General features: G+C 37.2%; 1 protein-coding gene across 6 annotated transcripts in view; it reads right to left on the reverse strand.

The window, feature by feature from the left end:
- Caprin1 (cell cycle associated protein 1) overlaps positions 1-17,637 on the reverse strand; it is a 78,917-nt gene that overhangs the window by 3,890 nt on the left and 57,390 nt on the right. For all 6 annotated transcript variants that reach the window (NM_001012185.3, NM_001423164.1, XM_087653272.1 and 3 more), the window contains 16 exon segments: positions 1,503-1,566; positions 1,842-1,942; positions 2,520-2,714; positions 5,070-5,220; positions 6,015-6,164; positions 6,321-6,431; positions 7,129-7,190; positions 8,932-9,040; positions 9,125-9,280; positions 9,475-9,561; positions 9,646-9,698; positions 11,561-11,698; positions 13,074-13,156; positions 13,245-13,483; positions 16,638-16,724; positions 16,825-16,887. In NM_001012185.3, the coding sequence (NP_001012185.2) occupies positions 1,503-1,566; positions 1,842-1,942; positions 2,520-2,714; positions 5,070-5,220; positions 6,015-6,164; positions 6,321-6,431; positions 7,129-7,190; positions 8,932-9,040; positions 9,125-9,280; positions 9,475-9,561; positions 9,646-9,698; positions 11,561-11,698; positions 13,074-13,156; positions 13,245-13,483; positions 16,638-16,724; positions 16,825-16,887 (1,849 nt within the window).

Genomic DNA, 17,637 nt, shown 5'->3' on the forward strand with positions numbered 1-17,637 from the left:
ATTTGTTTTGCCTTCAAGCAGACTTTCATCTGAAGTCAAGAAGCATGTGGGCAGCTTGTCAGCACATTATTAGGCTTAAGAGGCCAATTCTTCAAGTGTTCAAGTTTCAACTGTCCTTGAAAATGTTGTCATGTGCAAATTTGCTCATGTTCTCTATCTAAAAGAAGAGTAGAGCTAATGGAGTATTCCACCAGTACTCATTCATTCATTCATTCAACAAGTATTTATTGAGTGCCTACTATGTGCCAGGCACTGTCATGAGGCGATGGGAATAGATACAGCAGTGAAGACAGACAAAGTACCTGCTCTCGAGGAGCTTCCATTCTAACGTACACGCTAGCTTACATTGCAACAGTGAGTAACATCGTACTATCAAAATTAATAAAAGCACCAGAATGAAAACAGACCTTTTTACCTAAACTGTTAAAAAGAAACTACATAACATTCAAAATTGTATAATGACTTGTAACAGGTAAAATAACTTTTTACATGCTGTTAAAACATATTTTAGCTATCATTTAACTCAACTTTCATAGAATATGCTACAAGGTGGGATAGAAGAACATAACCCACATTCACATGCAAATACCTTTGATACTTCAAATCAGTATTTCCCAGATGACCCATTAACCTTTTGTTTTAAAGTACTTTCTTAATGGTAAATTGCCACTAGCATTCAAATTAAAGTACTTTATAATTCCTCCTTAATATACATTTTATACATGTCATGGCCAGCCAATAACTATAAGAGACCCAATTCTTTAACCTCCTTCAATCAGAGAACCATTTAGAACTTCAGATTACATGAAATGCTACCTGTAATTGTTCAACAGATTAACTTCCTGCCCATGTAAGAAATTATTTTCCATTACGTGAAAGACAAATGAAGGAAACAAAAAAAAAAACTCTATCCTTCTTAACTTTAATGACATCAGGTTCCTGAGAATTTGGAGATCTGTTTGAGCATCAGCAATCAGTTGGTATTTAGATCACTAATGCTGGTCTAAAAGTGTTCAATTTCCAATTAATTATGTCAATTCTAAATGGTTCTCTAGATATAAGTGGCTTATCTGGCCAATTGAAGGGCTTCTCAGCCTAAAATATAATATGCATGTTTCAAAAATCAAAGAGGGTAGTAAATTTATATAAATGTTCAAGCTCGTTCCAAAAATGTCTTACAAAAAGTTTCAGTAGGTACTTCCTAAAAACATTTAGCAGGTTTTAAGACCTGAAAAATAAATTTCCAGTTGGAAAAACGCTTTTCTGAGGCAGAGAAAATGTTCTGATTTTCAAGACAATAACAGGGAAAGTCATTCAAAAATTAAAATTTGGATTCAAGATGAAATTTTAGAAACAGAGCATTTCATTTAATCTTTAGCAACAAGTCTGGAAAAGATAAATGTTTTCCTAACATGTAGCCTACATGCGGACTATGAACAGTTCTTCCAAGGCCAGAACAGAAGCTCCACATAGGAGCTAGGATCACCACCACAAAATATTACCTCGTGGGGCTCCCCGTGGTCCACTCTGCCCAGAGCCTCGCTTGAAATTCTGCTGATATCCATCCTGAAAGACAAGCTAGTTAGTTGTGAAAGGAAAGGTAGTTTTGGTTAATTATATCTAGTCTGATAGCTTACAATAGCAAAATATATTAACTCCATCTAGACATCAGTATATTACAGCTAAGTCTGAGATTCTCTTAAGCAAACTACATTAAGTAATGTTTAAAGAAAAACATGTTTTTTTCAAACAAACAATCAAAAAGCCAAAGTCATATAACAATGCATGATGGACACCATAAAACTAACCCCAAATCACTTAATTACCCTATATTTACATACCCGCTGGTAGCCAGAGTAGTCCCGGGGAGCATTGAACTGAGACTGTGTATAGCCACTGTTTGGAGTGTTGGAGAATGAAGAGCGGTAACCATCATATCCTCCTAGAATTTAAGATGAGAAAATAACTTACTTTTCTGTACAAGGAATCTGCTTTCATAAAGGGAAGAGTAGAGTATTACTCTAAGTAAAACTAAGCCACACTAGTAATTCAAACTTTGAATTCCCTGCCTCGATCCAATCTGTATATCAATATCTAAGTACCATCCGTCTTAGAGGATGACACTTTTTGTCTACCTAGGAGCAGGCACACCCACCATACACACACACAAAATCCTTAAAGAAACGGTTAACTCAGACAAACCTATAAATAAATGCATGTATAGCAACTCAATTTTTCTCTCTCCCAGTTTTGTCATTTAAAAAGCTGTCAAAATAAGTCAGGCAATATAAGGTGGCACAGGTCTTTAATCCCAGCACCCAGGAGAAGGGCAGGCGAATGAATCTGAGTCTCAGGTGACATACCTTCAGCACACATGTCAACTGTTTAAATTTTCTATTAAGGGACTAATGCAGAGAAGGAACTATCCCAAAAATCATGAGACATACTTCACATTTTACAAATCAGGAAAGACTTGAAACTGCAAAAATTAATCAGAAGTTGACTTTTTATTTGTTTACCTCTAAATCCATTGGCAGGGCCCCTGTATCCATTCATCAAACCTCTGGCACCACGAGACCCTCCTCGAGATACACCGCGACTGTTGTAATAAGGCTGACTGCTACGTGGAAAGCCGGTGCTCTGCTGGGGGGGCTGCTGGTGGTTACCAGGCACTTGATGAGGCTGGTCCTGGGATCCATGGTAAGTGCCAACCACTGTAAAAAGAAAGGTTTATAGACATAAACAAAGAAGTCATTACCATTCGTTCTCTCACATGCTTCCTGAACTATATGAAATGTTCTGCACTCTATTATTTTTTTCATTTTTTTTCTTTTTTGTTTGTCTGTCAAGACAGGGTTTCTCTGTGAAACCCTGGTTGTCCTGGAATTAGCTCTGAAGACCAGGCTAGCCTCAAACTCATAGAGATCTACCTGCCTCCGCCTCCCGAATGCTAGGATTAAAGACATGTTCCACTACTGCCTAGTTCCTGCATTCTAGTCGTAAAGTTCAGTTATTTGAATAAATTTGCCTAGTACTAGGAAATTATAATCAAATCCCTATTCCTTCCCTATCCACCTATAAGACTGAGCTAGAGGGTCATTTCCCAAATAGTAATTCTAAATCTTTTAAAGCAGAGCACACAAATAATTTGGAAAGGCTCTATATGACCAACACCTGTTGAGAATAACTGACCTTTTAGCAAAAGTAGATTCCATAATTCACAAGATTGATATGAGCAAACAGTATATGTCATTATTTCTCATTGTAAATGACTTTAAATAATCAAGTTTTCTTACAGTTTGTTACTAACTGAAACATGAAATCATACCCATAGGTAAGTGATTTCATATCTGAAACATTAGAGACTTTCAGCTTAGCAGCCATGGGTGCCTAACTAAAATGACAAATACAGCCAAAGTAGAAGACGCTAAAGGTACTCACACTGGCATTCTACCTACTGGAAGGGCTAGTTCTAAGAAGGCACACACTAGGCATGCCCAGAATTCAGACCTGTGCATTCCAGACCAGCCTGTTTTACATAGCAAATTCCAAAACAGAGAATGCAATGGGAAAAAAAAAAAGATTTCTTTTTCAGATCCTTTTTGTTGTTGTTTCCATGTAGTTTCTGGAAACAAATTACCAGTCTTGTCAACATAGACACTTTACTACTCTAACAAAAGATGATGAAGTAAAAATGAATGACCACCAGTAAGCTATATTTGGAGTGATGAAAATGAGGTGGCATTTGCACCAAGACATGAAGGTCAAAAAGCAACAAGTACAAGAGAATAAATTCAAGAAATTGCAAGCCTGTGACCCACACTGATGTGGAAGTAGAGAATTGACACCAAAGTTGTCCTCTAGATGCCACACGCATGCTGTAGAACAAATGTGCACGCCAACAAATTAAAGTTTTACTTTATTTACAAGGCCTTTAAATTTTTATGAGTATGAGTATTTTGACTGTGTGTATTAGTATATTATGTGTGATGAAAACATGAGGACCTTACAGGAAAGAAGTTTTTCAACCTAGTCCACCAATTACAATCAATGTGTGTTTTCCCCAACACTATTTATTGCACACCATCATTAAGAATCAACCCAACCTCCTACTGCCAAGTATCATGCAGCAAGCTATACAAACAATAAACAGCTACAAGTTTCTACAATTCAATAACGAATTCAATTCCAGCAAAATTATAACATTAACTGGTATGCCACTCTAAAACGGAAACTTCCCTAATACTGTCAAAAAAAAGTATGAGACAGTTGAGCAGGTCAAAGAAACTGGTACAGAAGTACAGCTGTGGCATGCATACCCAACATACTTCCCCCCCCCCCAACACACACACACAAAGTTAATTAAAATTTTAAGACTGAAAAATCTCCTTTCCCAGTGTCTAGCCAGACAAGTGTAGTCCTCACCCTTAACAAGGAAACTTCTCTTTCCAATGGAGACCATTAAAGAAATCCACAACTAACCAAAATGCAGAACAGTCCCAACTAATTCATCTACAATGTAACTCTCCTGGCTCCTAAGGTTCAGGATTATTGCAGAGGGAGGTAAGATTGTTGAGACAAAAGAACATGCACTTTGCTTTTAGAGTCTGTCTCCTAGAAGCATCAGAAGCTACATGTCTCACCAATCTGGAAGCCTAAATATGACTGAGCAAAGATAACACAACACCAAGATAACATAAAGAGAATGGGGTAAACCCATGAGGCCTCAACCTAGACAAGAGCTAGAGGAAACCAAGGAATGTTGAGAGCAGCAGAACTAGTCTTCCTCAGTAGAGAGCACAGCAATTGACTATCCAATACCAAATGGCCATCCCTAAAAACATATATACAATTAACATTATATAGACTGATGAGGTTGTAATATGTATTGAGGAATAAACATTTAACAACAATTAAAAAGAAAAAATAGGCAATGAATTTGAAAGGCAGACATACATGGGAAGTTTCAGAAAATAGCATTATAATCTCATTATATTATAATCTAAAAACCCAAAAATTTTAAAAAGCAAAATAAAGGACTGAAAAGAAAGTCACCCTGGCCTTCTTACCAGTTTGCAGCTGGTCTTGTTGAAGCTCTGTTTGTTCCACTTGGTGAGGCTGACTGGAAAAGCTCTGGTTATAACTGGCCTGGTACTGACTCTGTTGTTTTAAAGTTTCTGGTTCATTAACAGGAGGAACTGGGGCATTCATATTAAACACCTGTAGCAAACCAAGTAAATGAATGATTGGTTCATGCCTTTATTTTTGGTTTAGATTTGGATATCTCAGTTCAGTCTTCCCTTCAAATGTAATTAAAAACCCCCCAAAATTCAAAACACACACATCACCAACCAAAAAAGCTTTCATGTATACTACTGACTTGATAAGATACCGTAACTCATTCAAATTTTACTCTTAACAAAATAATGAAAAAGGCTTAAGTGCTTAATTCTTCAGGCATTCCTTTGTGCACTAATTCAATGGTATTCTAGGTTATAATACTTTTTCTAGAAATTATACAACTTAAAGATAATACTGACAAACCAGTGATAAGTATATAGCATCTAAATTTTACTTTCAAACATTTCAGTAATAAAGATTAAGCTAAAAGAGCAAAATGTCAACAATTCTATAACTAGGTTATAAGTCCATGAGTACTATACTAAGCTTTTCTTTAAAGATGTAGTGTGTCTTTATGTGCATGTACTGCACACATGTGAGGATCAGGACAACTTTCAGAATTCTGTTTTCTTCTACCATGTGAATTACAAGGATAAAACTCTGGATATCAGATTTGGTACAAGACCCCTTCCCAACTGATCTCTCTCTGGCTCTTTGTTCAATCTAACCTTTGAAATAAAGCGAAAAATATGAGTTTATCATAGCACTCAAATACATCACTGAGAAGCTTAAGAAGCAGAGTTTAGTGATCAGCAAAAATAACACATTACAAGCTCCAGCTCAGCTCCATTTAGTATGATTCATAGTACACCAGACAATGTTAAATTGCTCACCGTTTGCATGGATTGGAATGGAGCTGCATTTACATTGATTCCACTGCTATGCAAAGGTTTACTTGCCCCAGCCTGGAACACTTGAGGCTGAGAAGCAGCAGGAAGGGATGATGATGCTGTAGTCTGCTCTGTATTTAAAGATATTGTTGCCTAAACAAGAACAAACAAACAAATGTACTTTAGTGGTAAACTAATTCTAATTTATACATACTAATAAATATAACTTTTATGAAAGTAAAATACAGGAACAGAAAGAATCACATTTATAAAGTACCATGCCAATTCACCCTTGGTAACAGAACTTGCCTGAATCTGATCAATGGGCTCCTTTTGTGGCCGCTGCTCTGCAGCATGAGACGGCTGGTACAGGGGCTGAGACGCAGTGTACCCCTCGCTTGTGGATGAGACCAAAGGAACCTACACAGACATACAGACCTCAGACTTATTTTCTCCTAACAAAATTAAAGACAAACAAATTATACCAGTCCTAATACTGATGCAAAGAAAAGTCCTGTCTATTAAGATGAAGAGTTTCATTTTGAAACTGTAAGATTTTATACAATACTTGCTGGATAGATGGCACACACCTTTAATCTCAGCCCAAAAGGGGGCTGGGGGAGCGGGGGAGTGTTGGCAAATATATATACATATTAATATATATAATATATAATATATAATATAAAAATAATATATATATAAAATCTATATAGCAAATTCAAGGCCAATAAGGGCTACATGTTTAGACTCTTTCCCAAAACAAAATACTTAACAATTGCAAGCTATAAATATTTAAATCTCAGTTAAATTTAAACCTTTGTCTAGTAAGTATAAAACCCTAACTTGTAAAATAGTAAGCTGTTTTAAATGCAAACAATTGTTTCATTTTAATGCAAGGATTAATGTTAAAAAAAAGGTCTTAGACAAGGTCTAAGCATGAAAACTTTTAGTTACCAAAAGAAAACCAAATATAAGCATGAAATAAGGGCTGATTACAAACTGCCAATGACTTTGTAACTGAACACTCAAAAAGTGATCAGATGCAGGGAAGACTAAGCTGACTAAGGAGGACTGGACTCTAACAAACCTAATGAATACTAACTCTTATCCATCTTACCTGTGTGGCTTCTGGTTGTACAGGAACTTGATTAGATTGGGCAAGTCTAGATTCAGAATGAACTACAATATTAAGAAAACTGTTACACAAAATCAAATTTCTTCAGAGAATCAAATTTTTTAATATTATCTAAAATCATACACATAGTGTAATAGCAAGTTTCTATAACTAAGTGATTAATGAACATTTTCAGAGCAAGAAAATAAATTGCAGACTATGTCTAAGATTTCAGCTTTCAGACTAGTAGTTTAGTTTCCTGGCAGTGATTATACTTTACTCTCATAGTTGTAACAAACATTATCAATGAAACAATAATAGGTAATAATAACAACCAGTGTCATCAGAACTTTTGAGAAATTCTGCCTCTGAAAGTAGAATGGTCTGGAAGTTACGATTTCCCCGGTTGTTAACAGCCTGATTTCAAATCTCCTAGTAACCTCAAAATCTGGTCATGGAAGGATGGCCCAGCAGGTAAGAGCTCTCACTTCTCTTCCAAAAGACCAGTTTGGCTTTCAACATCCACAGTAGGTGGGCTCACAACCACCTGTAACTCCAAATTCAGGTAATCCAACACCCTCTCTGGCAGGCACAACATTAGATTTTCTTTCTTTATACTACTTTGATATGTTCTGGTGGGAAGAGCAAGATCAAAACTGCTAATGGCCCCATAGTGAGAAGACCCACTCAATACAACACACTGACTCTTATTTCCTGCTTCCATGATAGAGAACTGAATGTCTTGTTCATTTCTTCTTCTCATGCACTCCCTTCATGGAAGATCAGAAATCCTCCCTCAAGAGCTGCAAGCACCCACACAAGCAACATTTGTTGTTTTGATCCTTAAGATTTTTTAAACTGAGGCTTACCATATAAAAGCACACAGGCAGCTCATAACCACTTAAAACCCCAGTTCTAAAGGATCATCCTATAGTCTCCAAGAACACCTGAGCTCACATGCATATACCCAGACTCATACACATACATTTTTAAAAAAAGATTTTTGAGGGCTGGAGAGATGGCTCAGCAGTTAAGATCACTGACTGCTCTTCCAGAGGTCCCGAGTTCAATTCCCAGCAACCACATGGAGGCTCACAACCATCTATAATGGGATTCAATGACATCTTCTGGTGTGTCTGACAGCTAAAATGTACTCATATAAATAAAATAAATATTAAAAATGTTTGCTTATAATATTTTTGAAATATGACACACAATTGTTCACTAACACAAATTGTAACGACTGTTAAAGCTAATTAAGAGTATCAGAAGAGTGGTTGTTACATGGAGGTGTAGAGGGTAATTTGTAAATGGAAGAAAACATGGTGTGCAGATCCCCGCAGCACTGGAAAGTTTCCGTTTGGATGCTGCTGTGTTCAATTTGTGAACTCATCAATTCTGTACATCTACGCCCATAAAAACGTTACAAGAGATGATAAAACTAGTTGTTAACTTCTTGCAGGACAACATTCTGCATCAAATTAAAGGACTCAAAGCAAAGCATTAAAGAATAGGCAAAATTAACTTTCAAAACTTCTGAAGACTATACTGCATCTTCTATTTCCTCTCCAAAAAAATTATTGCTGAGCTAAAAACACAGACTTTGGAAGGTGATAAGAAGGTCCAGAGGATACAAGAGCAGCACGCCCCACCAAGCCTGACGACCCAAGTGTGTTCCTCAGAACCCACATAGGAGCAGAAATGTACTCCTAAGTTGTTCAGACAACATACATATGCCACATATGAAGATGCATGTACTCACATTTCTTCTAAAAAAATAAAACTTTTAAAATCATCATTACTAACCCTGAGGGCAAACCAGCTGAGGCATATCCATGTTTTGGGTAGGGTTCATAGGTTGTGCTGATACAATGGCAGGATCAAGCGTCTGATTTTCAAAATCCAACATTGAATCCTACAAGTCAGAATATAACTGAATTACATCAAACAACATACATTTAAATTTACTATTAATGGTGCTTTACTAAAATATACCTACCTGTATGAAATTATAGGGCCCTTGCATTTGTGCCATAAGATCTTGTACTCGCTGTCTTCTCACAAGTGGATCTGACTGAGCCACTGGAGTCAGAGAGTGGGGCTCTGGTACTGAAGGAGATGCAGCCTGAGGTTGCTGCTGGAGTGAGTTTACCACCTAAAATAGAATAGAGAGAAAAGAAAACCTATTATTTTCATGGCTGTTTCCCAAACACTAAATATCTATTATGTGATATGTTTATTATAATTAATGTGTCAATAATAAAAAGACTAACCACCTATTTTTTTTTTCAGGATAACTAGAAATCACTAAAGTCAAAAATATTACCTCACAATACAAAGAACTTTTACCTCAACTGTTTCAACTGCCCACTCATCCACTTGCTCCTTCTCACCACTGCTGAACTGTGTTTCCGCCATGAACTGCCTATTGACATACTAAAAAGAAAAGTCACTGTTTGGGATGTCTGTTGGAAAGGTAGAAAGGTAAAGACAGTACTAAACTTTTTAAAGAAATCGTACCTCTGTTGACTCAACCTCACTTTGCTCTGTGTATTCTTCCGTTGGTTCAGGTTCTAAAGTTTAAAAGGAAATATAGCAGAAAAGATTTATTTAGGTCAGGTTAACTGTAACAGTGGGAACCAGTTATATAAATCTACAGAATGTACAAAGAAACAAAGCAGGGAAACAGACACACACACACACACACACACACACACACACACACGCTCTTAGGTGAAAATACATTAATTAGGCTTGTCAATTTAACAAATGTACCTCTAACAGGAATGCTGGAGTAAGGAAGTTATGCAATTGAAAAGGAAAGACAGGTAGCAATTAAAAACCTGTTATACAAATAGAAGTTATGCATATATGTGTGTCTATGTACCAGGCACGCGCAGTGTGTCCAGAGGCCAGAAGAGGGTGAGAGCAAATACCCTTATAGCCATCCTGTGGGTCGCTTAGACTCAAACCCTGGTCATCTGCAGGAGTAACCAGTGTTCTTAACCCCTTTTATGTTCATCTAACAACGAACTTAAAACTGCTCTTAAGAAAAAAGTCTGCAGCCAATCCAATGGTGGCACAAGCCTTTAATCCCAGCACCTGAGGCAGAAGCAGGAGTATCTCTGAGAGTTTGAGGCCAGCCTAGTCTTCAAAGTGAGTTCCATGACTATTACAGAGAAACCTTATCTTGAAAACAAACAAACAAACAAACAAACAAAAAAAAAAGAAAGAAAGAAAATTCTGCCTGTAAATGATATACCCCCAAAAGTGAATGCTATTTAATGGTATCAAGTCTACTTAAACTCTAACTTTATCATTACATAGTCACATAATCAGAATATATTATTGATAAATTCATTTTTATAGTCAGTAACCTACATTTCTAAGTTTCTTTACTTTATTCCAGAAAGAATGAGTCACTGTACCTTTAACTGTAGTTTCTATGGCAGGCATAATGAAAGTAGAAACCTTCTAGATTAGAGTAACTCACTCTGTAGACCAGACAGGCCACACACTCAGGAGCTCTATCTACCGGTGCCTCTTGTGTAGTGAAATTGTACAGCCATGTGCCACCATGCCCAACTTAATACACATCTTTAAACGTAACTAACACTAGGTAGGCAGAGTCAGGCACATTTTTAGAGTTCCAAACCAGAGGAAGCTAAATGCTAAGACCGTTAAAGGAATTAAACAAACAAATACCAATAAGCTCTCCATCTATTAGTAAAAGTGGATTCCAGCAGTAATCAGTCTTCCCTTCTGGCTTCAGCATAGTAGTACTTGGAGGGCAGTGCTAGTACTTACCATGTGCCTTACTGAATACACCACTCACACCACTCATTTGGGAGTATAAAGTTTGCAGTAATTACCCCAAGTTAGATAGGTGGTCTTGTATGTTTTTACCTTAAGCAATCCAGTTCTGAACTCATACTTTATAAACTACCACAAGGTTTTTGTATATCCAACTGTGCTCGATCTTATTCATCAACTTAATAATTATCATGAAAGTATTCAGGCGGTCTAGTCCACTCGTGTTTGTTTCATTCAGATTCTAAACATGAACTGCCAAAACTCTCTAACCAATAAGTTTACAGTTCAAGCCATAGAGTTCTATACACACACTTAAAAAGGAAATTCTCCTTATCATACTATAAGTTGATATGGAGAGGAGTAAAACATGTCAGACAAAAATCCTTACAACTGCCCCTAACCCACACTCCTTATCCATCAATACTAAGTAGGTAAGAGAGTTACCAATTTACCCGTTATCAAGGCCTATAAGATATGTGATGGGTTCTGAATACTTCGGATTGCTGACTGTACCTTGTCACATTCAAAGGGAATTTAAATATATATATATGAATGAATGACAAAGAAAAAGGAAATTAAGACCGAACCCAAAGCTAATGCTCGTAACCACCTAAATACTCACCAGCTTCAGCTACCTGGTCTTCCACTATAGGTGCTGAAGCTGCCTCTTCCTCCTCACACAATCCATTTTGATGATTATGAGTGCTGTCAAAGTAGTTTGACTGAAAAACACGCTCGACAATTTCCTTTAGAGCTTTATCTAAAAAATAGAGATTACAATGTTACACTGACAATTTGATTTGAAAAAAATTTGAGTAAGAATTGGGGAAAAATAATATTCAACAAAAGCAGTAAGAAAAAGTAATCATTAGTAAAACAACCATATGAATATATTAAACAAATTACAACATGATAGGAGTGAAAAAGGAACCTACCTAAACTACTATACTAAGCAAGTAAGGAGGCAATGAGCGAAGACTATTTACTCAATAAAAACTCCTGTTGAATATACTGTGTTAGGCACGTGGTAGACACTGGAGAAATGGTTCAGGGAAAAAGAGCACTTGCTGCTCTTACAGAAGGGCTAAAGTTCAACATGGGTTGGCTCCCAAACATCTAAACCCAAGGGATCCAATGCTCTCTTATGGTCTTCTCAGGTACCTGCACTCACATGTATATTCATATAGATACACATGCACGCACACGCACGCACACACACACACACACACACACACACACACACACACACATTAATTAGAAAGAATCAATCTCTCTCTCTGGATTTTAGGACAGTGTTTCTCTATGCGGCCCTGGCTTTACAACAATTCATTCTGTAGACCAGCCGGGCCTCAAACAAAGATCCTCCTGCCTTTGACTACCAAGTGCTGGGATTAAAGGTGTGCACCACCAGGGCTAGAAAGATGGCTCAGTGGTTAAGAGCACTAACTGCTCTTCCAGAGGTCCTGAGTTCAAATCCCAGCAACCACATGGTAGCTAGCTCACAAACATCTCACAATGTCCTCCTTCTGGTGCGTCTGAAGACATCCACAGTGTACTCACAAACATAAAGTAAATAAATCTTAAAAAAAAAAAAGTACACACCACCATACCCATCTTAGAAATAATCTTTAAAAAATAATCAATTAAAACAATCTAAAAAGGCAATACATGTTCATTAATTTTTGTCTACCAGCAGGGGTGTCAAGATAAAACACTGACAAAAGGTTGGCCCAGAAACCGGGAAAGGGAATAACACTCGAAATGTAAATAAGAAATACTTAAGTTAATAAAAAAAAAGTAACAAAAAAAAAAAAAAAAAAACTGACAAAAGTAGCAGACTGGACCTAGTCAGGTTGAGACTTCCAAAACCTCTCTGGTGTAACTGCTGTGTAAGCTGACAGGAGGTAGATAAGAGGGAAGTAAGTAGGTGATAGTAGAAGAAAAGCCATCTACAAGTCTTGCCCCAAGAAGGTATCAAACACAAAAAGAAACAAAGAATGTTACTAAGGCATACCAAAAAAAGAATGAATAAAAATAAATGCAATTTGCTATTTATATACTTCCAAAATGCCTTAAACAGAAAATGTATTTTAAAGATACCTAGCTATGAAATCAGAATTATCTGTGATACTCACAGGTTGTTCCACATACAGGCTTTTCTTTCCCTTCCAGCAAATCCCACAAGTGAATGGAGGCATGTTCATACTGCTCATTTAACCTTGTAATAACAAAGAAAACATTAACTACTGCCAATTGCCAATTAAGAGCAATACCTCTTAAGATTCTGTTACCAGATACCATCATACCTTAAACTCATGTCCCGCTCGGGATCTACTAGCTTGTAGAATTCATCCAACAATGACAACTCCTCTTCAGACAATATTGGCACTCCACTCAGCCCCTGCTTCAGATCCGTTCTCACATCATCATCTCCCAGCTTATCCAATACATACTGTAACTCAAGTACAGTTTTTAAGCGCTTCTGTTCTGCTTCTTCTCTCATAAGCTGCTCCCGACGTGCTGTCTTCTTTATTGTTTTCTGAATCTGTCAAAGAACATAAAACACAAGACAGGGTCCAACTTAAGTACATTCTATGCAAGAACAAGCCGAAGATCCACCACTTCCTCATTACTGCAAACAATCACTGATGATATTAGAAAGGAGTTCAGTACTTGAAAAATAATAAATAAAATTCTGTCTTCATGAATGAAGAATACTGACAGAGAAAATGAGACCATGTAAGTTAGATGAAGGATTTCTTTTCCCCCAGTTCCCTTTGAAAGACTGAAAGGACAGCATCAAAGTCAAGTATTTCTCACCTTCTCTTTCCTGTTAGCATCAGCTTAGGGACAGAGAAGGGTAAAGTCTTTTCAAGTCATGGCACTGTTTTCCTTCATCTTTTCCCACCATCTCAAGCTTAACTAACTAAGATGAACTGACAAAAAAACAAAATAGAGATACACATATAAAACCTAGAGTTTGGGAATTACAGAGTTGGCTCAGGGCTCAAGCTGGCAGCTCTTCTAGAGGACCCAGGTTCCATTCCCAGCATCCATAGTATGTATTCCCAACACCACAACCATGTGTATATAGTTCCAGTTCCAGGGCATCTGAGCCCTTTTCTGGTCTCCAAAGATATGCTCACATGTGGTACACAGACACAATGTAGGAAAAACACCCATGAAACAGAAATCTTTTACAGAATTTTAAAACTTAAAGAGAGGAATGAAGAAATAATGAACATTGTAATAAGATAATTTATATTGGCAGCAGCGGAAGTAAATGGTATTACAGCAATAAACGTATATAAACAGCTATGGTCTAATTTAGGATGGGCAAGTAAGCTTACAAGGTGAAAATGTCGTCTACTGAAATGGATGAGCTTTTCAATGTTGGGAGAAGCAGTTTAAATGAGGAAGGTCTTTCATAGGTAGCTGGAGGCAGAAAACAGGAAGAGAAGTAGGAATGTGAAAAAAAACAAAAACAAAAACACCTACCAAAAGAAATAACTTCATGTGTTTGTGTGTGTGTACAGCATGTACAACACGTGTGAACACATGCACACACATACATCTGGAGGCAGGAAGATCTCAGACATCCTTCCTGAGGTACCATACACCTCAGGTGCCCCAGAGATCTGCCTGTCTTCATCTCCCTACAGCCGAGATTATAAACAAGTGCCACAGCTGGCTTAGACGTGGGTTCTTGGGATCTAACTCAGGTCCTCACTTTAAGCAACTCAGCAAACTCCCTAGCCCTAAGGCTTCGTTTATACTAATAAGTTTGAGAGACATACCAGCTCAAATAGGAAAGGTATGAGTAAGGGTAGATTAGAACTAGCCTAAGCTACTATTTTGATACAAAATAAAAAAGGTATCCACTTATTGTGAAAAATATAAAGGACCAGAGTAAATTAACTGCGTAACATCTTTTCTTTTAAAGATTTATTTATTATGTATATTCAGCATTCTGCCTGCATGTACACCTATATACCAGAAGAGGGCATCTGTAGTGGGAATTACAGATGGTTGTGAGCCACCTTGTGGTTGCTGGGAATTGAACTCAGGACCTCTGGAAGAGCAGACAATGCTCTTAACCGCTGAGCCATCTCCCCAGCCCCCAAGTAACATCTTTTTTAAAAAATAAACTATATTCATAAGCAAATGAAGTGTGAAAGAGAAAGAACGGTTCATGAAGCTTAAAGTTCTGACCTAAACCAAGTATCTTCCACTTGGTTACTACGGTTTCTGTGTAACCCCATACCTGGTATTCCTGTTTTGGAAATTTAAAGACCTAAATTCAAGTGCTGAAAGGTAAAGTCTTTAGCCAATTACTTGGGTCCAAAGAGCACCACCTGATGAACTGGTAAACTTTGTTATGATACAGTTTGTGGAAGTAGGATCACACTCTTTCTTCTTCCCTCTTCTATCTTGTGAATACAGTTCTACGGTCCTCACCAAACGCCAATGCCTTAGTCCTGAATTTCCAGTGTCTCAGAGAAATACATTTTTCTTCTTTACAGACTGCCCAATCTTTGATATTCTATTACAGAGGCATTGTGGCAGCCCCCCTAGGCTCATCATATATTTGAATGCTTAGTTATCAAGGAATGGCACTATGTGTAAAGGATTAGAGCGTATGGCCATACTGGAGTTAAGGTGGCCTTTGAGTGTGGCCCAGTTCTCTCTGTCCCTGTGGAGACAGATGTAGAACTTTTCCAGTACCACCATGCTCCCAGCCATGATAATTGACTAAACCCCTAAAACTTTAAGCAAGCCTCAATTAAATGCTGTCTTTGATGAGTTGCCTTAGTCCTGGTGCCTCAGCACAACAGAACAGTGACTAAGGCATAAAACAAACTAAAGCACTGGTTAAAAAAAATCAACTACCAAAATACACCTTCTATGCACAATTATAAGATGTGACAGTAAAACAAAGTGCTGGAAATATGTATCAAATACTCTTTTAAGCATAACTTTATAAAAGGAGGACTGACATTACTATTTTGTAGACTAGATGGCTCAGTGGTTAAGAGCACTGACTGCTCTTCCAGAGGTCCTGAGTTCAAATTTCAGCAACTACATGGTGGCTCACAACCATCTGTAATGAGATCTGATGTCCTCTTCCAGTGTGTCTAAAGACAGTGACAGTGCACTTATATAAAATAAATAAATGATTAATCTTTTATAGAGAAAAGAAAAAGAAAACTGAGGTGCTATGATGGCCTTGTCTCTTTTTATCCAATTATTTTTGTGTGAAAATTTAATACCGGAACAGCAAACCTAGGTAACTTGGCCACCAAGGTTACGAAATTACTAAGTAACAGTCAATCGCTTAACCCAAGTTAATCTCATTCCTGAATCAGAGCTCTTAGTCTCCTAAAACCTGCTGGAATTGTCTCTCGTCATATAAAAAGGGTTTTTCACTGTACCAAATCAAAGCTAATCTAGTATTTCCCACATGTATTATTTTTTAATTAGCACACAAAATGACAGGTCTCCTTCTGGTATTTTATTTCACTCAGTCCTTTCCAAAAATAAAGTGTTTTCAGTTACACAGAACTGGCAAATTAGTAAGACATAATTTAATCCAATTTCTACACCTTGTAGAGAACTCAAAAGTAGTGAAGTGACTAGCCCCAAATAATAAAATTTCCCCTAACTTCGTTTTTGATAGGCACACAGTATTTTATACTTACATCCTGACTTAATGCCATGAAACTTCTCTGTAATTCCTTTGCAAACTCCAAATTATTTGTGACTTCCTGGTACTTAGATACGGCATCCTGAAATGACAAATCAGAGCACACTTTTATTAGAAACACAACCACAAAATATTGTTAAAATAGTGAGCACTGAGCCTTTATTAAGACGTAACATCATTACCAGCTGGTCTTGATTGAGCCTTTCCCCTTTATTCATTCGTTCCTGGTAATCATCAAGTTTACCCTATATAAACAGAAAGAAAATAATTACATTTGTCAGTTTAACCAGGCCAAATGAGAGAACCCAAAATAAATATTTAAAGTCTACTTCAAATTTTGCCTTAATTTTCAAATGTACTCCAGCTTAATATATTTATCTAGCTCAAGTTTAATAGTAAACTTGAAACACTGACCACTGCTCAATCACAGACATCAAATCCTACTATGCAAGCCAACAAAAAATATTCTTATTCTTTAGAATACTCAAAAGCAGATACCATCTTAAGCAAGACATGAATGAGGGTCACAGTATGGTTAAAATGTTCTTCTACCCAATTGTACATAATGGACATTTATAAAGCTAAATATATGTGTTTCTGTCCTTCAAAGAACTCATGTGAACAGATGGCATAAACCCTAATATCCTAGTGAACTCACTAGTACGTTTGTCCCATTTTACCATAAACACCAGGAAGCTGCATGGCCACACTCCTCCACTGCTTCTATGCAATTGAGCAGGGTTCCAACAACCCTGTCAAATCATCCTTTTTTGGTAAAAATGAAAACTTAGTCAGGCATAGTGGCACATGCCTTTAATCCCAACACTTGGGGGACAGGTGATCTATGAGCCTGAGGCCAGCCTGGTGTACATATTGAGTTTTCGAACAGCCAGAGCTACATAAAGAGACCCTATCTGTAATTTTAAAGAAAAGAAAGAAAGCTAGCTAGCTAAAAACATTTCCAGGTTTTTAACCATTAAAGATCACCATCACAA

Source organism: Rattus norvegicus, chromosome 3 (assembly GCF_021556685.1).
Source record: "Rattus norvegicus strain SHRSP/BbbUtx chromosome 3, alternate assembly SHRSP_T2T, whole genome shotgun sequence".
NCBI classification, from domain to species: Eukaryota; Metazoa; Chordata; class Mammalia; order Rodentia; family Muridae; genus Rattus; species Rattus norvegicus.